This window comes from Nerophis ophidion, linkage group LG07 (assembly GCF_033978795.1).
Source record: "Nerophis ophidion isolate RoL-2023_Sa linkage group LG07, RoL_Noph_v1.0, whole genome shotgun sequence".
NCBI classification, from domain to species: domain Eukaryota; kingdom Metazoa; phylum Chordata; class Actinopteri; order Syngnathiformes; family Syngnathidae; genus Nerophis; species Nerophis ophidion.
Window position 1 is genome coordinate 5,511,411 of NC_084617.1, and position 25,303 is coordinate 5,536,713.

Sequence of the window (25,303 nt, forward strand, 5' to 3'; positions counted from 1 at the left end):
AAAAACACAAGATACACTTACAATTAGTGCACCAACCCAAAAAACCTCCCATTTTCATGACAAAAAAATAATTTAAAAAATTATAAAAATATTTAAAAATGTTTTAAAATTAATAATTAATCAAAATTAATTTTTCCTGGGCCGCAGGACAAATTATCAAGCATTGACTGGTCCGCAGCGACAAAATGTTGGGGATCACTGGTCGAGTATGTTGACTACTTTATTTAAGGACAAACTTGCAATAATAAACATATGTTTAATGTACCCTAAGATTTTTTGTTAAAATAAAGCCAGTAACACCATTTTTTGTGGTCCCCTTTATATATAAAATAATCTAAATCAAAATATAGTATCAGGACAACACTCCATGTCTGTCAAATTGGTATAAAACAAGGCCGTGTGTAACATACACAAGTCAGCCCATCCGTCCTGGACTGAGATTTGTTTCATAACGGAGCAGCGCACTTCCTTGGTGACTCCATAAACAAGACAATACAAAAGGAAGAAATAAAGATATGATACATGAATGGCCGCAATCTTCGGTGGTGCACAATTTAGTGGAGTGTTATCTTATCAGGCCTCCGGCTTGAGGATGGCTAAATGACTTCACTACAGTGACAATCCAGCAGGTGGCTATCTGACCGTCTGCACGCCGCTCTCACACGGGCGAGGAGTGCCAGTCAGGAGAGGTTTTATGACGGGGGGACGACAGATCGAAGTCCAGGTGTGGAGTTCAAACGTTGTCAGTCCACTTTGTCAGCACTCGGGGCTGCGTGTCTGCTCTCCCGCACTGTGCGTCCCGCGCAGCGGATCCTGATGGACTGACCGGGGACTTGGGTTACAATGGACATCCCTGATCATTCCCAGGAGCAGCGGCAGGTCGACGACTACCTTGGGGACATGTTTGCTTTAGAAAGAGCGGCGACGTGTGAGTAGAAGCCGGGGGTGCTCCGTGGGAGGGTCGCGGCATCATTTCATGAGGTACGCCTGCGGTCAACTCCAAGGTTTCTCATTGGAGCCCATTGGGTTGAGTTTTTCCTTGCCCTGATGTGGGCTCTGAGCCAAGGATGTCGTTGTGGCTTGTGCAGCCCATTGAGACACTTGTGATTTAGGGCTATATAAATAAACTTTGATTGATTGATTGACACACCTGCACCATCTATGGAGCTCCACCACTTTACCATGAATTGATTAACGTTACCATTTATACATCAATTGTGGAATATGTACTGTACTGTGCAATCTACTAATAAAAGGCTCAATTAATCAATCCAAACCACATTACCAATTATTATGGTTTGCAGTGCACGGTAAAAAAAATAATCAAATTTTTATGGTAAATTACTCAAAATTGGTACTGTAATTTTTCCTTTTTTTTTTTAAATAGTGTATAAAACTGTAGAATTGCAGACATTATCTGTAAATAATCTGCCTGTTATTTTAAGTAATATGCCAGTAATGACAAACTATTTCTTTTTTTTTTAACAAAAAAAGACCAAATTATACATAGCATTTTGTGTTTTCTTAAATCACTTTCAAATTCATGTAAAATTACAGTAATTATCTTTCATTAAATATGTAGCTTCTTATATAAAAGTGTATGTACATCCTCACGATCTAACAATTTTATATGCAATTTTAAGATAAATCCGTCAAAGTCGATGAACCCCAAGATGCAGAGAAGATGCAGGCATCGAGAAAGTAAACATCCATCCATCCATTTTCTACCGCTTATTCCCTTTTGGGGTCGCGGGGGGCGCTGGCGCCTATCTCAGCTACAATCGGGCGGAAGGCGGGGTACACCCTGGACAAGTCGCCACCTCATCGCAGGGCCAACACAGATAGACAGACAACATTCACTCTCACATTCACACACTAGGGCCAATTTTTAGTGTTGCCAATCAACCTATCCCCAGGTGCATGTCTTTGGAAGTGGGAGGAAGCCGGAGTACCCGGAGGGAACCCACGCATTCACGGGGAGAACATGCAAACTCCACACAGAAAGATCCCAAGCCTGGATTTGAACCCAGGACTGCAGGAACTTCGTATTGTGAGGCAGACGCACTAACCCCTCTGCCACCGTGAAGCCCTGAGAAAGTAAACATGATTTAGTTAAAATACTAAAACAAGAACAAACAAAAGGGGTACAGTAAAAAGCGTGCACGAGGCGGATAACAAACTAAAAGAGCTAGCATGGGAGCTAGAAGATAACGAGCCTAGCGTGGAGGCTAGCAGGTCGCGAGCAGGAAACAAAGCAGTTGATTGTAGTATGAAAGCAAACTGAAAGCAGGGAACAAAAGACAGCAAGCTACAAACTGCTACCGAAATATAGCTTACCGCAACGCTGCAATGACATGACACGACAGGAACGACAATACAATACAACGACAATAATCCAGCACTGACTGGAGGACAAAAGCAGGTATAAATAGGAGTGGGCTGATTGACACCAGGTGTGGCCAGGTGCAAATCAGCCGCAGCTGAGGGCAAACAGCGCTCAGGGAGCTAGACAGGAAACCAACAAAATAAGAATGCTAACAGGAAACACTACACATAGAGGAAACAGACAAATGCAGAGGAAAAAACTAAAACATTGTCAAACTGTCTGACAAAATCTTATTTTTTTAATATTTATGTGTATTTTTACATTCAAGTTGAAAAACATATGTAGCCTGTTATATAAAGTTTCATGCTCATACTAACAATTGAACATTTTTCTCTGTAATATGATGGTAATTATCTTCAATTAAATATGTAGCTTGTTATATTCAAGTGTACTGCCCAGCACAGTGGAGCCCCCCCAACACAGCTTGGAGTCCAGTATTTTATTTTGGTAAAAGGTGGCAACCCTAGATTGAATAAAATTGTATATTTGAAATATTGCATCAATTGTATGTATTAGTCCCTGCGATGAGGTGGCGACTTGTCCAGGGTGTACCCCGCCTTACGCCCAATTGTACCTGAGATAGGCGCCAGCGCCCCCCGCAACCCCAAAAAGGGAATAATAGGTAGAAAATGGATGTATGTATGTATTAATTGTAACCAAAAATGCTTCGCGCCTGTTAAGGGGTGTCAGGCTTGTCCCTGACAGTTTGGCTTTAGTTTTTCCTCTACAATTGTCTTTGTTTTCTGTCAGCGCTTTTATTTTGTCTTTATTTCCTGCTTGTTTCTTTGAGTGCTGTGTCCCCTCAGCTGTGGCTGATTGGCACCTGGTGTCAATCAGCCAGCCACTATTTAGACCTGCTTTCTCCTCCCGTCAGTGCTGGATTATTATGGGGTTTGTCACCAACTCTACCTGACAAGGGGGTACTTGGCTGGTACCCTAGACCTAACCCTGGTACCCTAACCCTAACTGAAGAGTGCATCAAACTAAATATAAACGTTCTACTTTGACACAATTGCCAACTGCAACCACAATAATAAACATTTTCCATGAATTGATTAACGTGGACTTAGACAAGTTGAAAAACTTATTCGGGTGTTGCCATTTAGTGGTCAATTGTACGGAATATGTACTGTGCAATCTACCAATTAAAATTTCAAGCATCCAATCAATCAATACTGTGGTTAAAAACACTGGTGTAGCTGATGAAGTGACAGAAGCATTGTTTTGATTTTGCACATTCCTGATGTAGTCCACAGAGGGCCAGAATTTAAAATGTAAATCATGAAGCATGAACTGAATGATGAGGGAGTGTAACCACCATGATTATAGTGTACTGTTCTCTCTGCAGTTGAGTAGTAAATCACACTAAGGCAGTCTTTCTTTGCCGCAGTTTCGAACCCATTGTTTAGTGTATTGAGAGAGCGGAGCCAACCGGGTTTTTAGACCACTTGGCGCCCTGTGAGGGCTTTTTAACCAATCATTTAGGAGGAGATGATCCAATTTCACCCATGTGGGTTAAAAATATTTATTGCAAACCAGTAATTATAGTCTGCAAATGATGTGTTGTTGTTGAGTGTCGGTGCTGTCTACAGCTCGGCAGAGTAACCGTGTAATACTCTTCCATATCATAGGTGGAAGCCGGTAGGTAATTGCTTTGTAGATGCGGGAAACAGCGGGAGGCAGGGTGCAGGTAAAAAAGGTGTGTAATGCTTAAACTAAAATAAACAAAGGTGAGTGCCCCTAAGAAAAGGCACTGAAGCTTAGGGAAGGCTATGCGGAACGAAACTAAAACTGAACTGGCTATAAAGTCAACAAACACAGAATGCTGGACGACAGCAAAGACTTACTGTGAAGCAAAGACGGCGTCCACAATGTACATCCGAACATAACAATGTCCCCACAAAGAAGGATAAAAACAACTGAAAAATTATTGATTGCTAAAACAAAGTAGAAGGAAGACGTGAAACTGCTATGGGAAAACCAAAGGAGAAAAGGTCACTAAAATAGGAGCGCAAGACAAGTGTACAGCCCTTACTTCTGGACTGATACTGAGGGTGACTGTGTTGACCAGTTTGACGCGTGCAAATGATAGAATGTCCAGTACTGTAGAAATGTGTTTGGATATTACAATCAGTTTATTCCAAGCTATCAAAAGTAAATCAAATGTAGGTTATATAACATAAAGTATGCAGACCTTGGCTGGCATATTGATACAGCATTGTCACGGCACAACATGACACAACACGGCATGGTGAAAAACTGTTTTGTCCTCCAATCGCCCTGCCCGTGCTCACACAAGAACCCAATTTAAGGAGACTACCATGGTAACCACACCATAGAAACTTTGCCATCCCTGTCAACACTTCCTGGTTTTTAACAGGAAGTGGGCGGAGCAATTTGCAGAAAAGGAAAATAAACATGAACTGAGGCCAGCAATTAATTAGAGAAAATAGAATAAAAATAATATAAACAAATAACGACATTTGGCTCCAACAACAAGAACTAAAACACTACACACAGGAAAACAGCAAAAAAGTCCAAATAAGTCAGGGTGTGATGTGACAGGTGGTGACAGTACACCTACTTTGAGACAAGAGCTATATTGATGCTTTCTTGGTTATGCTTTAAAGTCATATCCAACAATTGTGACAACGACTTTTTACCGTCATCTAAGTTTTGTTTTTTAATTATTTCTGCTGGTGGTGTGGCTACAGGTCTACTGAAAATGTGAGCATATCTGCTAGGTCTTAAGTATACATACATCAATGTTAATATTTGCTTACATGTCCCTTGTTTCATCTGACCACAGAACTCTCCTCCAGAAGGTCTTATCTTTGTCCACGTGATGTCAGATGAAACTAAAATTGAGCTTTGGCCACAATACTTAGCAATATGTTTGGAGGAGAAAAGGTGAGGCCTTTAATCACAGGAATACCAAACCTACCGCCAAGCATGGTGGTGGTGGTGGCATTATGCTTTAAGCCTGTTTTACTGCCAATGGAACTGGTGCTTTACAGAGAGTAAGTGAGACAATGAAAAAAGAGGATTACCTCCAAATTCTTCAGGCCAACCTAAAATCATCAGCCCAAAAGTTGGGTCTTGGGCGCAGTTGGGTGTTCCAACAGGACAATGACCCCAAACACACGTCAAAAGTGGTAAAGGAATGGCTCGGATAAAGGTTTTCAAATGGCCTTCCCAGAGTCCTGACTTAAAGGCCTACTGAAATGAGGTTTTCTTACTTAAACGGGGATAGCAGGTCCATTCTATGTGTCATACTTGATCATTTCGCGATATTGCCATATTTTTACTGAACGGATTTAGTAGAGAACATCGGCGATAAAGTTCGCAACTTTTGGTCACCAATAAATAAGCCTTGCCTTTACCGGAAGTAGCAAACAATGTGTGCGTGACGTCACAGGTTGTAGGGCTCCTCACATCTGAACATTGTTTACAATCATAGCCAGCAGTAGCTAGAGCTATTCGGACCGAGAAAGCGACAATTTCCCCATGAATTTGAGCGAGTATTAAAGATTCGTGGATGAGGAGGTTTAGAGTGAAGTACTAGAAAAAAAAAAAAGGCGACGGCGGCGTTTCAGATGTAATTAGACACATTTACTAGGATAATTTTGGAAGATCCCTTATCTGCTTGTTTTAATAGTGTTTTAGTGAGATTGTAAAGTCATACCTGAAAGTCGGATGGATGTGGTCAACGCCAGTGTCTCTCAGAGAAGCCAATGGAGGAGCCAGGATCACAGCTGCCTTTTTGAGCTGCAGAAGGAGGTCCCATACGAAGTCTTTGGTAAGAGCCGACTTAATATCACAATTTTCCCATCCAAAAACTTGCTGGTTGACATAGAGAAACATGTTCGCTTGACCGCTCTGTGTTAAAGCTTCACAACAAAGAAACCTGTGTTTCGGTGCTAAAGGCAGCTGTAATCCACCGCTTTCCACCAACAGCATTCTTCTTTATAGTCTCCATTATTAATTGAACAAATTGCAAAAAATTCAGCAACACAGATCTCCAAATTACTGTGTAATTATGCGATGAAAAGAGACTACTTATAGCCGTATGTGGTGCTGGGCTAATTTGTCCACTACAACCCGAGACGTCACAAACACGCATCATCATTCCGTGACATTTTCAACAACGGGAAATTTAAAATTGTAATTCAGTAAACTAAAGCGGCCGTATTGGCATGTGTTGCAATTTTAATATTTCATCATTAATATATAAACTATCAGACTGCGTGGTCGTTAGCAGTAGGTTTCAGTAGGCCTTTAAACTTGTGGACAATGCTGAAGAAACAAGTCCATGTCAGAAAACCAACACATTTAGCTGAACTGCACCGATTTTGTCAGGAGGAGTGGTCAAAAACTCAAGCAGAAACTTGTGGATGGCTACCAAAAGCGCCTTTTTTGCGGTGAAACTTGCCAAGGGACATGTAAGCAAATAATAACATTGCTGTATGTATACTTTGGACCCAATATTTTCAGTAGAGCCATAATAAATTCATAAAAGAACCAAACTTTATGAATGTTTTTTGTGACCAACAAGTATGTGCTCCAATCACTCCATTACAAAAAAATACATTATGTTTTTTATGTCAAGTTTTGACCACGACTGTAGATGAGACCAAACCGATCAGAGCTCTCCAATATTGTGACCACTGATTGGCTCAACCACAGAAAGGATTTTATACTGGATTAAAAATAGTGTGACGGTGACAAAAAGTGTGTTGAAATAATAATAATGTTGAAAAATGTACTTGGTGGGTCATAAACGTGTGTTCATGCTCCAACTGTGAAAATATTAGATTTATATTCATTAATCCCAGTCATGTCTGGAACCAATTAACCACCATACACAAGGAACAATAGTATTATTGTCATTCATTTAAATCGGGGGTCGGCAACCCGCGGCTCTCTGATCACTCCGGTGTGGCTCAGCTGCATGCTTAACGACCCCCCCATTTCCGGATGGTATCTAATGTCAGTGCCTTTCCCAATAATTGCCTGGGGTAAGCATATACTTCGAATTTTCACCCGGACAGCAACATTGAGGGCGGGCCGTGATGGCAATATCCACAACGTCCACTATAACATGTCATCATGCCCGCCTTTACACAACACCGTTTGCGTGCCGGCAGGTCACTTGTTGTATGGAGCGTCTTTTATCATACTTAAGTGACTGCAAGGCATACTTGGTCAACAGCCATACAGGTTACACTGAGGATTGTGATATAAACAACTTTAACACTCTTACTAATATGCGCCACACTGTGAGCCCACACCAAACAAGAATGACAAACACATTTCGGGAAAAAATCCGCACTGTAACACAACAAACAGAACAAATACCCAGAATCCTGTACACCCCCCGCTACCACCAAACCCGCCCACCTCAACCAACGCAGCGGGGGTGTATAATGTAGCCCGGAAGAGTTAGGGTTGCATGGGATTCTGGGTATTTGTTCTGTTGTGTTTATGGTGTGTTACAGTGCGGGTGTTTTCCCGAAATGTGTTTGTCATTCTTGTTTGGTGTGGGTTCACAGTATGGCGCATATTTGTAACAGTGTTAAAGTTGTTTAAACGGGCACCCTCAGTGTGACCTGTATGGCTGTTGAACACACTTACGTGTGTCTGCAGAAGCCACATACAACATGTGACTTGGCTGGAAAGCTTGTCGTACAAGTTGTAGAGGGCACTAAAGGCAGTGCCATCATAGCACGCCCTTCTTATTGTTGTTTGGGCGCTACTCAGCATACGTTCGAGAGAATAGTTACTCTGTACTTTGTGAGTCTTCCGGGAGGGTTGGCAAGTGTGATGCTATTAAGGGGCATTCATATAAAAATCGCGGGTGGCACTAACATTAAATTGTCATATTTAATTGCGGGCCGCGTGTCTGAGACCCGTGGTTTATACATAGCACAAAAAAAAAACAAAAAAACTATGTATGTAGTGTTATTTCATTATAAATTTCAAAAGTTTTGTGGCTCCCATTGTTTTCTTTATTTTGCGAAAAGGGTCAAAATGGCTGTTTGAGTGGTAAAGGTTGCCTACCCCTGATTTAAATGTATGTCCTTTTCACACAGTTGCCTACTTTTATTTACCGGTGGCCACTTGCAGTCACTCACAGCAACATCTGTAACGCTAAACACCTCGAGGGCCCCAAAAAAAAAAAGAAGGGGAAAAAAAAACTATGGGGCATCGTGCTGTTATTTCGGAGGCGGAGGGGTTGACTGAGTGCATGTTTTGTATCTTTTGCGTCATCCGTTTGTCCTACTATTTACTGTTTAACTATGTCAAGTGGAAAAGGTCTTTAGACCTTAGCACAGGACTCTAAATTGTAAGGGTAAAAAAAAAAGGTAAATCCCATTAGAATACTGTACATGTTATCAGCATAGCTTGGAACCTCCATTTCGCAATTTATTACCAAATCTATGTTTCTAGACAGGATGATAGCACCTTCCTGGTTAGGGTGAAGGCCGTCTCTAATCAGCAAGCCAGGTTTGCCCCAGAGAGAGGGCCAATTATCAAAAATTCAATTCAGGATTATTGGAAGTTAGACACCGTCCATCTTATTCTGTTAAATAAGACAAGAAGCTTGTAAAACACTAATGCAATACTACACACAGATACAAAATAGTGAGCTAAACAATTGGAGAAGTCTTTAAAAATATTTTACAGATGGACAAATGAATAGAAATAGGCTAGATGAACAAATGAACACTCAGTCAGCATGCTAAATCAAACTATGACCTACATTGTTCTATGACAACAGAATGGCTGGCAGAACAGAAGGCAGAGGAAACTACACCTTTTGATTCAGTATTTGCCAGTTGAAATTTACCGATCACAAAAAAAAAAAGGTAAATTCGGATCGCTAATGTTATTAGCATAAATGAATGGGATTTAACATTGAGAAAATTAGCATCACAGCTAACAGAGAAATATTTTTGGTTCATTATGAGACTGCGGTGGTACACAAACCTAGCTAGCTAGAGATATTGGCCCACAAAATCATTTAACAAGTACAGGAAGTAGTCTCCAGTAACAAGCAATTACACCTATATTAAACTTTTAATACCATAGATCAAATATATTTACCTGAGTAATATCACCAAAACTTACCTGACTGGATGAAAACTTTGGGCTCAAATACTAGTGTGGCCTCAATAGACTTTCTGTAGTGTGTAGCATGCTGGGAATGATCTGGGTATGTGATGGAAGAATGCACTACACATGTGATGGAGGAATGCACAGTGCAGGGTTAAATTCAACTGAATTTGCATTAAATCAGGTTGTTTTAGCTAAAAATCATGCTGCAAGATCTAGCGTGTTGCATTCAATGTTTATTCCCAGTAATTCCCATATCCATCCACCCATCTTCTTCCGCTTACTCGAGGTCAGGTCGCGGGGGCAGCAGCCTAAGCAGGGAAGCCCAGACTTCCCACTCCCCAGCCACCTCGCCAAGCTCCTCCCGGGGACCCCGAGGCTTTCCCAGGCCAGCCGGTAATATACATAGTCTTCCCAACATGTCCTGCTTCTTACCAGTGGCCTCTGACCGGTCTGACATGCCCTAGGGAGGCGTTCGGGTGGCATCCTGACCAGATGCCCGAACCACCTCATCTGGCTCTTCTCCATGTGGAGGAGCAGCGGCTTTACTTTGAGCTCCCCCCGGATGACAGAGCTTCTCACCCTGTCTTTAAGGGAGAGCCCCGCCACACGGCGGAGGAAGCTCATTTCGGCCGCGTGTACCCGTAATCTTGTCCTATCGGTCATAACCCAAAGCTCATGACCATAGGTGAGGATGGAATTGAGAGCTTTGCCTTCCGGCTCAGCTTCTTCTTCACCACAACGGATCGATAGAGCATCTGCATTACTGAAGACGCCGCACCGATCCGCCTGTCGATGTCGCGATCCACTCTTCCCTCACTCTTGAACAAGATTCCGAGGCACTTCAACTCCTCCACTTGGGGCAGGGTCTCCCCCCCAAACCATATATTCCCGTTAATTCCCATGTAAAGTTTCCAACTTCGAATATTCCCGGAATTTTGCAACCCTAGTACCTGACACCCGCATTTCAAGCTGACCGCTCTGTAAACACTCAGTGGAAACGCTCCCCAGCCACACTGCTTGGTGCCTCGCCTGAGCTGCTGTGACTTAGATGACCATAGTAACTATTTAGATGACCATATTAACTAATTAGATGACCATATTAACTAATTACCAGAGTAATTAGTATACCAGGCAAAAGCGCACATTCAATCAATCAATCAGTCAATGTTAACTTATATAGCCCTAAATCACGAGTGTCTCAAAGAGCTGCAAAAGCCACAACGACATCCTCGGTTCAGATCCCACATCAGGGCAAGGAAAAACAATGAGGAACCTTGGAAAGGACCACAGGAATCCCCCCCCCACACACACACCCTAGGGCAACTGGTGCATTGGACGTCGAGTGGATCTAGCATAATATTGTAAGAGTCCAGTCCATAGTGGATCTAACATAATAGTGTGAGTCCAGTCTATAGTGGATCTAACATAATAGAGTCCGGTCCATAGTGGATCTTAGATAACAGTCAGAGTCCGGTCCATAGTGGATCTAACATAATAGTGAGAGTCCGGTCTATAGTGGATCTAACATAATAGTCACAGTCCAGTCCATAGTGGATCTTACATAATAGTGAGAGTCCGGTCTATAGTGGATCTAACATAATAGTCACAGTCCAGTCCATAGTGGATCTTACATAAGAGTGAGAGTCCGGTCCATAGTGGATCTAACATAATAGTGTGAGAATACAGTCCATAGTGGATCAAACATAATATTGTAAGAGTCCAGTCCATAGTGGATCTAACATAATAGTGTGAGAATACAGTCCATACTGGATCTAACATAATAGTGTGAGAATCCAGTCCATAGTGGATCTAACATAATAGTCAGAGTCCAGTCCATAGTGGATCTTACATAATAGTCAGAGTCCGGTCCATAGTGGATCTAACATAATAGTGAGAGTCCAGTCCATAGTGGATTTAACATAATAGAGAGAGTCCAGTCCATAGTGGATCTAACATAATAGCGAGAGTCCAGTCCATAGTGGATCAAACATAATAGTGAGAGTGCAGTGCATAGTGGATCTAACATAATAGTGAGAGTCCAGTCCATAGTGGATCTAACATAGTAGCGAGAGTCCAGTCCATAGTGGATCAAACATAATAGTGAGAGTCCAGTCCATAGTGGATCTAACAAAATAGTGTGAGAGTCCAGTCCATAGTGGATCTAACATAATAGTGAGAGTCCAGTCCATAGTGGATCAAACATAATAGTGAGAGAGTCCAGTCCATAGTGGATCTAACATAATAGTGAGAGTCCAGTCCATAGTGGGGCCAGCAGGAGACCATCCCAAACAGGGACAGGTCAACAGCGCAGAGAAGTCCCCAACCGATGCACAGACTATTCCAACCATTGAAATACTTAGTATAGTTCAAGACTCACGGTCATTAGAAAACATCACTGCACATAACGGCAGCTCCAGTTTACATCTTAAAGATCTAAATAATTGATTTGGGAACGTCCGGCGGGCCGGATTGAAAAGTTTAACGGGCCACATGTGGCCCCCGGGCCTTAATTTGCCCAGGTCCGTGTTAAAGTGATCACAACATACAAAATATATTGGTTCATAAAGCCTTTGCCTTCCTCAGCCCAAGAGCACAGCGGGGAGCCACAAGACACAAGGCCCCAGTCCAATGAGGGCTGTCCGGTTTGTGGGGACAAAGTTTCGGGGTACCACTACGGCGTGCTCACCTGCGAGAGCTGCAAGGTAAAGACCACCACGCCGACGAGGCGCCATTAAGTCACTAAACGTCCACCATTGTAGCGCCATTGACCTTTTCTGTCCTTGCAGGGCTTCTTTAAGCGCTCGGTACAGAACAAGAAACACTACACCTGCGCCGATGGCCAGAATTGCCCCGTGGACGTCTCTCAGAGGAAGCGCTGTCCTTCCTGTCGTTTCCAGAAGTGTCTGGTGGTGGGCATGAAGAGAGAAGGTAGGAGAGATGGAGCCATCATGCACTTTGCTCCGACTTTTCCTCCACTGACATGCACGCTCTGCGGCTGTATCTGAGCAATCATAAAAACAACACCACGGCCTGTGGTGACCCAGTTTACATAAGATGACTTTACAGCGCGCTGATAAGATCAGCTCTTCAAAAGAAGTAAGATTTCCAGTAACGCGAGTCCAGTAAAAAAAAACAAAAAACGTCCACTTGTGTGTTTTCTTGAAACAGCGGTGAGAGCGGACCGGATGAGAGGCGGCCGGAACAAATTTGGACCGCTCTACAGGCAGATGAAAGGACATAAAGTGCAAGCTCCAACGAATGCTGCCCCCTATACGATCAAAATGGAAGCGACGCAGAGGTTATTGCCTGATGTAGCGAGTGACTGTCCACTCATGTTCACCCACGCGAGCACTCCACTGTCCCCAGGTGCTTACCACCAGCCTCACATGATGTATCATGGAACGGGGGTGTCTGGTGCACATTCCCCTTTAGACTGTACTATGGGTTTGGACAGGGTGGTCCCGCCTCTGTCGCTTCCCTACGCAGGGACGTACCTCCAGGAGGAAAGACCTACCATTTACAGCCCGGCTACTTCCCACTACCCGCCGCACAGACCCTCCAATAACTCCACGTTAAGAAGCGCCCCGTCGACGTCTTGGGCCGGCGTCCCCCTCATGCCGCCTCCGGACCCGGCCAGGCCCACCTCCACCGCCTTCCAGGCGTCCGGCTTTCTCAGTCAACTCTTGGAAGGAGAGGGGGACGAGAGTCAGCTGTGTGCCAAAGTGGTGGCCAGTTTGCAGCGGGAGCAGGCGAACCGAGGCAAGCACGACTGCCTGAACACGTTCAGCATCATGTGCAAGATGGCCGACCAGACATTGTTCAGCCTGGTGGAGTGGGCCAGGAACAGTGCACTCTTCAAGGAGCTCAAGGTGAATAACACTTCACTAATGTCTACTCGACATTCGATTGGGGGGGGTTACAGTCGCGATCAAAAGTTGACATAATGTCTTGAGTTTCCAATAATCAGATCCGATCAGAGATACTTTATTGATCCCCGAGGGGAAATTCAAATTTTCAGCACACACAAACATTACAGGGAGACAGAACAGGATTGTTGACGGGTCTGCCAACTTGCAGCGTCCCTTACAAAAAAGAAAAGGTGTGTGGGGAGGGGTGCAAAATAACGGTCTAAACCTGGGCCCCTGGAGAGGGGGTCTAGACTTAGGCCAAGGAACAAAAACAACTCATAGCCATAGCACACATCCCTATTAGATGTGTGTAAGAGGGAAACATCAAAGAACATTAAAGACATTAAAGGAGCAGAGCTGCTGCAACCAGTCACTTCTACATACAGCTATGAATAAAAAAATAATAGAAACATATACACTGTAGTAGTCTCTGGGGTGTTCCACGCCATCGTGAGTTCAATAAGTTATACAACTCATTTTTTTGTGATGAAGTTTGGTTCTTTTATTGAAAATGTGGGTCGTGTAATATTTGCTTACATGTCACTTGGCAAGTTTCACTGCAATAAGGCGCTTTTGGTTGCCATCCACAAGCTCCTGGTTGAATATTTGACCACTCATCTTGACAAAATTGGTGCAGTTCATCGAAATGTGTTTGTTTTCTGACATGGACTTGTTTCTTCAGCATTGTCTACAGGTTTAAGTCAGGTCTTTGGGAAGGGCATTCTAAAACCTTAATTGTAGCCTGATTTAGCCATTCCTTTACCACTTTTAAAGTGTTTTTGGGGTCAACACCCGACTGCGCCCAAGACCCAACCTCCGGGCTGATGAGTTTAGGTTGTCCTGAAGAATTTCGAGGTACTCTTCCTATTTCTTTGTCCCATTTACTCTCTGTAAAGCACCAGTTCCAATGGAAGCAAAACAGGCCAAAAGCATAATACTACCACACCATGGCCTCATCTTTTCTCCTCCAAACATATTGCTGGGTATTGTGGCCAAACAGCTCAATTTTTCTCGATCCACCTGTCGATCTTACGATCCACTCTTCCCTCACTCGTGAACAAGACTCCTATGTTTTCTTTCCACCACCACTTTAATACAAACTGCACTGTGTGCTTGTAACTACGAAGGTCGGAGGGAATATTGAACAAATCAATGATAGAAGTGACAAAACTTTCCATCCAAACAATACCCCGTTTGGCTTTACTTTGAGCTCCTGCCGGATGATATAGCTTCTCACCATATCTCTAAGGGAGAGCTACAAACTCATTTCGGCCACTTGTACCCGTGATCGTGTCCTTTGGGTCATAACCCAAAGCTCGTGAACCATATGTGAGGATGGGAACCGGTAAATTGAGAGCTTTGCCTTCCATGAATTGATTTACTAGGACTCCGACTTAAACAAGTAGAAAAAATTATTCGGGTGTTACCATTTAGTGGTCAATTGTACGGAATATGTACTGAACTGTGCAATCTACTAATAAAAGTTTCAATCAATCAATCAATTCCGGCTCGGCGGGTCCTACTCAGGAGATCACAAAAAGCCGCTGCCTGAACAGGGCTCAGAAAATCTACAAAGACTCTTCCCACCCTCACCAAGGACTCTTTTCACTGCTGGACTCTAGGAAGAGGTTCCGCAGCCTCCGAAGCGGAACCTCCAGGTTCTGTAACAGCCTCTTCCCTCAGGCCGTAAGACTCTTGAACGCATCATAATAATCCCCTCAATTCCCCCCAAAATGGATTAACTCGCTGGAATATAAAGACAATATAACATACATCCATAAACCTGGATGCATATGCAGAAGTGAAATATATATTTATCTGTACAGTAATCTATTTATTTATATCTGCACCTTATTGTTTTTTTTATCCTGCACTACCAAGAGCTAATGCAACGACATTTCGTTCTTATTTGTACTGTAAAGTTCAAATTTGAATGACAATAAAAAGGAAGTCTAAGTCTTCTTCACCACAACATATCGATACAGCGTCCGCATTACTGAAGACGCCGCGCCGATCCGCCTGTCCATCTCACCATCCACTCTTGTTTTGTATTAGTGTTCCTGAAAATCAGACACATTTTTTTTTCTCTAAAAGAGACAAAATAATTTCCCAGGCCTGGTTTAAAGTCATATACAACAATTGCGACAAGGACTTTTTACTGTCAACTTGAGTTTCGTTTTTAATGATTTTTTTCTGGTGGTGTGCCTCCGGGTTTTTTCAAGGCAAAAAATGGCTTAAAAAAAAAGTTGAAAAACAGTGACGTGGAGGACTGTAAAAGAGATATGTCATGTTACCTTCGCAGAGGTGGATAGTAACGCGCTACATTTACTGCGTTACATCTACTTGAGTAACTTTTTGGGATAAATTGTACTTCTCAGAGTAGTTTTAATGCAACATACTTTTACTTGAGTATATTTATAGAGAAGAAACACGACTTTTACTCCGCTCCATTTATCTACATTCAGCTTGCTACTGATTTTTATCGATCTGTTAATGCACGCTTTGTCAGACAAACCTTCAAAGTAGGATCTATCACATGACTGCGTTTCACCAATCAAATGCAGTCACTGGTGACGTTTGACTCCGTTTCACCAATCAAACGGAGCCAGGCGGTCACATGATTAACTGCACACTTTTTTTTTTTTCGTAAACCTTAATTTATACATTTCAACATTTGCAAACAGTTGAAAATAATAATCAACGTAAGTACAAAAACAGTACAAAACAGTATAAAAACCATACAAAACAGCACCAGGGGGTTGCAAATTCAAAGTAAATAAAATAGAATGCAAAAAAAATATATATATAAAATAAAGTCCAAAGCCCTAGGCCAGGGGTTGGGAACCTTTTTGGCTGAGAGAGCCAAGAAGCCAAATATTTGAAAATGTATTTCCGTAAGAGCCATATAATATTTTTTTTAACACTGAACACAACTAAACGCGTGCATTTTTAAGTAAGACCAACATTTCTGGTCTCTTATTCTTTCTAAAAACATTGTTATTCTGATGCTAAATGTGGAGGGGGCGTGGCCTGCGGGCCTGCAGCAAAGCAGGGTGTTGCCAGGACCGGCCTCGAAATCAGCGACAGGTGCGTAGATGGCCCAGCTGGGCCTTGTTATCTAATCACCCGTCGCTCTGTTTATAAGCAGCAGCTAGGAGGAGAGACGGGGTCGGGGCTGGAGCCAGAGCGAGAACGAAATAGAAAAAGACTAATGCTGGAAAGCAACTGAGAGACTTACTGAAAAATAAAACAAGATTGTAACCCTGAAACAGGCTCTCATGTCGGTGCCTGGTGGTCTGAAGAATCCCCAGGAGGGCAAGCCCCACACTAACCAATAATAAATAACTTACTTCTTACCATTAACGCAACTTCTTGAACATAAAAATGCATGAGAATGTTTTATATTTTGAACGTTATTTTTCATTACAAGTGGAATTATTCAATACTTATCGTAATAAGCAGCGTCAGTTCAGATGTATCCGAGAGCCAGATGCGGTCATCCAAAGAGCTACATCTGGCTCGCGAGCCATAGGTTCCCTATGGCGGTATAGCTCGTGTCAGCAACTTGAGGGTTGCAGGTTCGATTCCCACTTCCGCCATCCTAGTCACTGCCGTTGTGTCCTTGGGCAAGACACTTTACCCACCTGCTCCCAGTGCCACCCACACTGGTTTAAAAATGTAACTTAGATATTGGGTTTCACTATGTAAAGCGCTTTGAGTCACTAGAGAAAAGCGCTATATAAATATAATTCCCTTCACTTAGGCTCAGTCAATCTCAGTAAATAACTTAAATTTGGAACACAGCATCATCGTTTTCACAGCTTTTTGCTTGTTAGAGTGTTTTAATGTAAAGTTTTAAATCTTTTTTAAAAGGCACAGTATTGAGAAACTTACATTTATGAATATAAAACCTAGCCAATAGTATAATGAAGTTGCAAAGGTAAAATTCATTTTCAAAATGTTTTCCAATGCAGTGTAAAAACCAAATATATATTATTGTTTTAGTTGCTTAAGAGATATTCCTGGCTCTGAATTTGTTCATTGCTATTTTTGTTTTTGTGCATTACTTGTTGCCGTCATCATTAAACAAACAGGTTACTCATCAATTACTCAGTACTTGAGTAGTTTTTTCACACTACTGCCGCTAGGTGACATCATACGCAAATACGGTGTTAGCTTTCACTGTTATGCTGATGACACCCAACTCTACATGCCCCTAAAGCTGACCAACATGCCGGATTGTAGTCAGCTGGAGGCGTGTCTTAATGAAATTAAACAATGGATGTCCGCTAACTTTTTGCAACTCAACGCCAAAAAAACGGAAATGCTGATTATCGGTCCTGCTAGACACCGAACTCTATTTAATAATACAACTCTAAGATTTGACAACCAAACAATTAAACAAGGCGACACGGTAAATAATCTGGGTATTATCTTCGACCCAACTCTCTACTTTGAGGCACACATTAAAAGCGTTACTAAAACGGCCTTCTTTCATCTCCGCAATATCGCTAAAATTCGCTCCATTCTGTCCACTAAAGACGCTGAGATCATTATCCATGCGTTTGTTACGTCTCGCCTCGACTACTGTAACGTATTATTTTCGGGTCTCCCCATGTCTAGCATTAAAAGATTACAGTTGGTACAAAATGCGGCTGCTAGACTTTTGACAAGAACAAGAAAGTTTGATCACATTACGCCTGTACTGTATATACCTTTATATACATATATACATACATATATACCTGTACTGGCTCACCTGCACTGGCTGCCTGTGCACTTAAGATGTGACTTTAAGGTTTTACTACTTACGTATAAAATACTACACGGTCTAGCTCCATCCTATCTTGCCGATTGTATTGTACCATATGTCCCGGCAAGAAATCTGCGTTCAAAGGACTCCGGCTTATTAGTGATCCCCAAAGCCCAAAAAAAGTCTGCGGGCTGTAGAGCTTTTTCATTTCGGGCTCCAGTACTCTGGAATGCCCTCCCGATAACAGTTCGAGATGCCACCTCAGTAGAAGCATTTAAGTCTCACCTTAAAACTCATTTGTATACTCTAGCCTTTAAATAGACTCCCTTTTTAGACCAGTTGATCTGCCGTTTCTCTTCTTTTTCTTCTATGTCCCACTCTCCTTTGTGGAGGGAGTCCGGTCCGATCCGGTGGCCATGTACTGCTCGCCTTTGTATCGGCTGGGGACATCTCTGCGCTGCTGATCAGCCTCCGCTTGGGATGGTTTCCTACTGGCTCCGCTGTGAACGGGACTCTCGCAGCTGTGTTGGATCCGCTTTGGACTGGACTCTCGCGACTGTGTTGGATCCATTATGGACTGGACTCTCGCGACTGTGTTGGATCCATTATGGATTGATCTTTCACAGTATCATGTTCTCATATGTTCTCATAGTCATCAGTATCATCAGTATCACAGTATCATGTTCTCATAGTCATCATTGTCACCGACGTCCCACTGGGTGTGAGTTTTCCTTGCCCTTATGTGGGCCTACCGAGGATGTCGTAGTGGTTTGTGCAGCCCTTTGAGACACTAGTGATTTAGGGCTATATAAGTAAACATTGATTGATTGATTGACAACATACTTTTTACTTTTACTCAAGTAAATATTTGGGTGATTACTCCTTACTTTTACTTGAGTAATACATCTCTAAAGTAACAGTACTCTTATTCGAGTATAATTTCTGGCTACTCTACCCACCTCTGTACCTAGGTGGAGGACCAGATGGTTCTGCTGCAGAGTTGCTGGAGTGAGCTGCTGGTGCTGGACCACCTGTGCAGACAGGTGACCTACGGGAAAGAAGAATGCATTTATCTTGTCACGGGACAACAGGTAACTAAAGTCCGAATGTGACCCACCTTAACCAAATGTCACCAACCTCATGTGTCTCAATCTCTGGAGCAGATCGAGTTGTCCACCATCATCTCCCAGGCTGGAGCAACGCTGAGTAGTTTGGTGACTAGAACTCAAGACCTGGTCACCAAACTGAAGGTCCTCCATTTTGACAGACATGAATTTGTCTGCTTGAAGTACTTGGTGCTGTTTAACCCTGGTGAGACTTTCTGTGACGTCACGCCCAAAGAAGCTCGACGTATTGTGTAACCCACGCTAAAGTGTTTGTACGGAAATAATAAATGAAGTCGTTTATTTCTAATTTTGACGTTTAAATTAGACTTTCCATACCAGACATTATCGTCGAGAGTCGCCGCCTTCCCGCCGTTTTTTTTGTAGCGTCTGACGTCACTCACAACACCGGAAGTCGTTTTCTTATTCTTTTTTTCAGTTTGACGACAGCTGGCATCTATCTGTGTTGCAATACTGCCCCCTTCAGTTTAATTTTATAATGAAATTACAATCTCTCCTTGTTTAAAAACTCCATTGCTATTTACTTTCCATTTTCACTGTTCAGTTTCAGTTTATTTCTGCCCGGAAGTAAACTATTTTTCTTTTTTCAAACATCGAACATATAGTTTAAAAATATGAAGAAAAAAATTAAAGATGTCTATTGTAGATTTTCGACATTTTCTTTGTATTTTTCAAATGTTAAGAAATATTTTTGGAACAACACTAGAAAAAAAAAAAGTAAATTAAAGCATCATATTAAACATTATTATTTTTCTTTGATGGTAATCGTGTTTATAATGTATTTTAATAATTTGGGAAGTTTAATGATCTTTTTGTTTTCCTTTGTCATTATCAGTCCCAAAAGTAACTTGCTGACCCAAAATCACAAAAAACACAACCTGCGTTTTTTTATTTGGTTGTGTCAAATGTAATTATTTTTTCATGCATCTTTATTTTTTATTTGAATTATACTGTAATAAAATAAAACAAATACTGTACGTGAATAAAAACAAAACGGCTTTGTGCTATGTGACGTCACGCACCAAGAAGCGTCTTAGACAATAACCTTTTGAACAATTAAATTAATTCATAATTTAAAAATATGAAGAAAAAAAATTAAAGATGTCTATTGTAGGTTTTCAAAATCAGAACATACACGTATTTTCGTTGTCTTTTTTCAAATGTTAAGAAATATTTTTGGAACAACAATAGCAACAAAAAAAGGAAATTAAAGCATCATATTAAACAATATTATTTTTCTTTGATGGTAATCGTTTTTATAATGTATTTTAATAATGTGGGAAGTGTAATTATCTTTTTGTTTTCCTTTGTCATTATCAGTGCCAAAAGTAACTCGCTGACCCCAAAATCACAAAAAACACAACCTGCGTTTTTTTTTATTTGGTTGTGTCAAATGTAATTATTTTTTTATGCATTTTTATTTTTTATTTGAATTATACTGTAATAAAATAAAACAAATACTGTACGTGAATAAAAACAAAACGGCTTTGTCGTATGTGACGTCACGCACCAAGAAGCGTCTTAGACAATAACCTTTTGAACAATTAAATTAATTCATAATTTAAAAATATGAAGAAAAAAAATTAAAGATGTCTATTGTAGATTTTCAAAATCAGAACATACACGTATTTTTGTTGTCTTTTTTCAAATGTTAAGAAATATTTTTGGAACAACACTAGCAACAAAAAAAGGAAATTAAAGCATCATATTAAACAATATTATTTTTCTTTGATGGTAATCGTTTTTAAAATGTATTTTAATAATGTGGGAAGATTAATTATCTTTTTGTTTTCCTTTGTCATTATCAGTGACCCAAAATCACAAAAAACACAACCTGCATTTTTTTTTATTTGGTTGTGTCAAATGTAATTATTTTTTTATGCATTTTAATTTTTTATTTGAATTACACTGTAATAATTAAAATAAAACAAATACTGTACGTGAATAAAAACAACACGGCTTTGTCGTATGTGACGTCACGCACCAAGAAGCGTCTTAACGTTAGACAATAACCTTAAAAAAAATAAAAAAAATAAAAAATAAATAAAAATAAAATAAACAATAAACTTTTGAACAATTAATTCATAATTTTAAAATTTGAGTCATGGAGTTATTTTTGCGATTAAAAACCGAATACAAATACGTGAATTAAAAAAATATAAGGTTCCGGTCATAAACTACGTCACAAACCAGGAAGTGGCTTGCCGACGTTCGAACAAACATATTTTCTGGTTAAATTGTTTTCAAAGTAAAATTATTTGTTAATTTAATCAGATAACGGTATGTGTCTTGGTATTGAATATTAAAAAATAAATACATTTGTGAGAAAGGGAGTAACCCTAACCTGCTCACCCAGACAACAACAAAAAAACACAATTGACGTTTTTTTTTATTTTGTTTCGTCTCATATATTTTTTTTAATGCATTTTTCTATTTGAGTCATAATGTAATAATTAGAATAAAACAAATACTGTACGTGAATCAAAAATACAAGGCCTTGTCTTATGTGACGTCACGCACCAGGAAGTGTCCAAGCTTTAGAGAATTAACTTCTGAACAATTTAATTAATTCATGATTTTAAAATTTCACTTATTTTTTTAGATTAAAAAAAAACTTAAAAAAAAATACAAGGTCTCGGTCATAAATTACGTCACAAACATGGACGTAGCTTGTCGACGTTCGAACAAACATTTTCTGGTTAAATTGTTTTTGACGTAAACTTATTTGTTGATTTAATCAGATAAAATATGGGTTGGGGTATTGAATACTAAAAAATAAATATGGGAATAAGGGAGTAACCTGCTGACCCAAAAACACAACCTACGTTTTTTTCATTTAGTTGTGTCGAATGTAATTATTTTTTATATGTTTTTTCTACTTAATTAAAATATAACAAATACTGTACGTCAATCAAAAAAACACGGACAAGTTTTATGTGACGTCACACACCCGGAAGCTGCTTGCTAAGATTTCGAGTCTAAACATACTAACTGAACTCTGTCTAAAGCAGGGGTGTCCAAACTTTTTCCACTGAGGGCCACACATTGAAAAATCAGAGCAATCGGGGGCCATTTATTTTAAAAAACAATAAAATATATGAATAAAAAATATACATTTAAGGTTCCACTCAGGCTTGATCCCCGGGGACCCCAATTTATTTTTGGTAAAAATAAATTGTTAAAAATGTGTCATTATTCGGTATTTTTATTTTTATTATTCAAGTTTTAAATCTATAGATCAACATTAAGTCTATCTGTCAATAGGATTTTAAAGATTTAAGTTGTATGCTCTTTTTGTCAAAGAAAACCATGTTTTTTTATGGAAAAAACAAACAAAATATGCAATATTTACACCCAATATAATTTTTAAGCAGAATGTTTGAGATTATATCATAATTGGAGCCGTAAAAAGGTCAACAAGTCATAACAACATTGATTTTAATTCACTGTTATTTTTTGCGCAATGACACTTAAAAACAAAACACAAAGGGGTGCTACTCATTAAAGTGTTAAAAAATAAATATATATATTTTTTTACTGTTTACTTTTAACAAAATAATCTCGAGATCAACTTCAGATCTACTCGTCGATTATAAGTTTTTTTTTGTAGTTTATGTTTTTTGTTTGTTCGTTTCAGGCCCTTCTTTGAAAAAAAGAAAAACAGCTTTGTTTTTTATATGGCAAACACAAAATATGCGACAATTTCCCCCAGAAATATCTCAAATGTGACGAAATTGGAGCCTTGAATTGGTCAATAATTCATAATTGGTTTTGATTCCCTTTTTTTTTTTTAAAGAAAGAAACAGCCTGCATGGCAGCTTTGTGTTATTAAACATTGCAACGTTTTCTTGTCACATTTCACCTGTTTGCTCTTTTGTAACACTTTTTATCCTTTAAATTTTTTTCCACAGTATTTTTAAAATGTGCCGTGGGGCCGTTAAAAAATGACCTGCGGGCCGCAAATGGCCCCCGAACCACACTTTGGACACCTTTGGTCTAAAATCTAAACATTGGACAATCAATAAGTGGAAAATTAAATTAATTCATAGCTTTAAAATGTGACTCATAATAGAGTTATTTTTGCGACTAAAAAAAACCGAATACAAACACGTGAATTAAAAAAAATACGATAAGGTTCCGGTCAAAACTACGTCACAAACCAGGAAGTAGCTTGTCGACATTAGAACATTTTTTGGTTAAATTATTTTTGACGTAAACTTATTTGTTGGTTTAATCAAATAACGGTATGGGTCGTGATATTAAATATTGAAAAAAAATATAAAAACTAAACATTAAAATTAAATAAGGCCGACCGGAAGTCGCTGACGTCATACAGCGTCTATGTATTTTACTTAAGGCAACAAGCGCAGGCAGTTTATATTTTTATTTATTTCTATTCTAATCGCTTACTTCTACAGTCTGTGTAAAAAAAAAAAAAGGAGAAAAAAAAATTATTCGCCATTTTTTTATTCGTTAACCAAGCGTTTTGCGACAGTTGACATTTGCGTGTGTCCTCCTTCTACAGACGTGAAGTCCGTGCAGAGCCTGCGGCAGGTGGAGCACATCCAGGAGCAAGTGAACAGGGCTCTGATGGAACACACCCAGCGGACACACCCGGGACATTCGGACAAATTCGGCCAGCTGCTGCTGCGGCTGCCGGAGGTGCGCAGCATCAGCCTGCAGGTGGAGGAATACCTGTACCAGCGCCACCTGCTGGGCGATTTACCTTGCAACTCTCTGCTGACTGAGATGCTGCACACCAAACACAGCTGAGAACAGCAGAAGATGAACTGCTAATCAACACAATGCACTGAAAACGCTGCTTCTGTCATGTAAAAACCCTGTTTCCGTATGAGTGGGGAAATTGTGTTCGATGTAAATATAAACAGAATACAATGATTTGGAAATTATTTTCAACCCATATTCAGTTGAATATGCTACAAAGACAACATATTTGATGTTCAAACTGACAAACATTTCTTTTTTTTGCAAATAATCATTAACTTTAGAATTGGATGCCAGCAACACGTGACAAAGAAGTTGGGGAATGCTCATCAAACACTTATTTGCAACATCCCACAGGTGTGCAGGCTAATTGGGAACAGGTGGGTGCCATGATTGGGTATAAAAACAGCTTCCTGAAAAAAATGCTCAGTCTTTCACAAGAAAGGATGGGGCGAGGTACACCCCTTTGTCCACAACTGCGTGAGCAAATAGTCAAACAGTTTAAGAACAACCTTTCTCAAAGTGCAACTGCGAGAAATTTAGGGATTTCAACATCTACGCTCCATAATATCATCAAAAGGTTCAGAGAATCTGGAGAAATCACTCCACGTAAGCGGCATGGCCGCAAACCAACATCGAATGACCGTGACCTTAGATCATTCAGACGGCACTGTATCAAAAACCGACATCAATCTCTAAAGGATATCACCACATGGGCTCAGAACACCTCAGAAAACCACCGTCACTAAATACAGTTCGTAAGTGCAAGTTAAAGCTCTACTATGCAAAGCGAAAGCCATTTATCAACAACATCCAGAAACGCCGCCGGCTTCTCTGGGCCCGAGATCATCTAAGATGGACTGATGCAAAGTGGAAAAGTGTTCTGTGGTCTGACGAGTCCACATTTCAAATTGTTTTTGGAAATATTCGACATCGTGTCATCCGGACCAAAAGGGGAAGCGAACCATCCAGACTGTTATCGATGCAAAGTGAAACCCAATATCTAAGTAAAAATAAACAAAGAACCAATGGCCAACAATATACACATTAGTGTACCGAAGACCTGAATATTTTGTTGTTACACCGTAAGTAGAACTTATAAATAAATAACACATTTTTAACACATTGAAAGACCGTGACCTTCGATCCCTCAGACGGCACTATATCAAAAACCGACATCAATCTCGAAAGGATATCACCACATGGACTCAGGAAGACTTCAGAAAACCACTGTCACTAAATAAACTTTGTCGCTACATCCGTAAGTGCAAGTTAAAACTCTACTATG

General features: G+C 40.4%; 1 protein-coding gene across 1 annotated transcript; it reads left to right on the forward strand.

Moving 5' to 3' along the window:
- Positions 1-738: 738 nt before the first annotated feature.
- On the forward strand, positions 739-24,203 carry nr5a5 (nuclear receptor subfamily 5, group A, member 5). The gene is made up of 7 exons (XM_061905231.1): positions 739-928; positions 12,089-12,207; positions 12,292-12,433; positions 12,674-13,374; positions 19,138-19,257; positions 19,330-19,477; positions 23,816-24,203. Exons 1-7 carry the CDS (start codon positions 844-846, stop codon positions 24,061-24,063), a joined length of 1,563 nt encoding a protein of 520 aa, XP_061761215.1. The 5' UTR covers positions 739-843; the 3' UTR covers positions 24,064-24,203.
- The last annotated feature ends 1,100 nt before the right edge of the window (positions 24,204-25,303 follow it).

Excerpts from the sequence above, each read along its gene's own strand:
- nr5a5 (XM_061905231.1), top strand. The coding sequence starts at position 844 with ATGGACATCCCTGATCATTCCCAGGAGCAGCGGCAGGTCGACGACTAC. Across the intron at positions 929-12,088 it reads TTTAGAAAGAGCGGCGACGT|CCCAAGAGCACAGCGGGGAG; the intron begins GTGAGTAGAAGC and ends TGCCTTCCTCAG. Across the intron at positions 12,434-12,673 it reads GGTGGGCATGAAGAGAGAAG|CGGTGAGAGCGGACCGGATG; the intron begins GTAGGAGAGATG and ends TTCTTGAAACAG.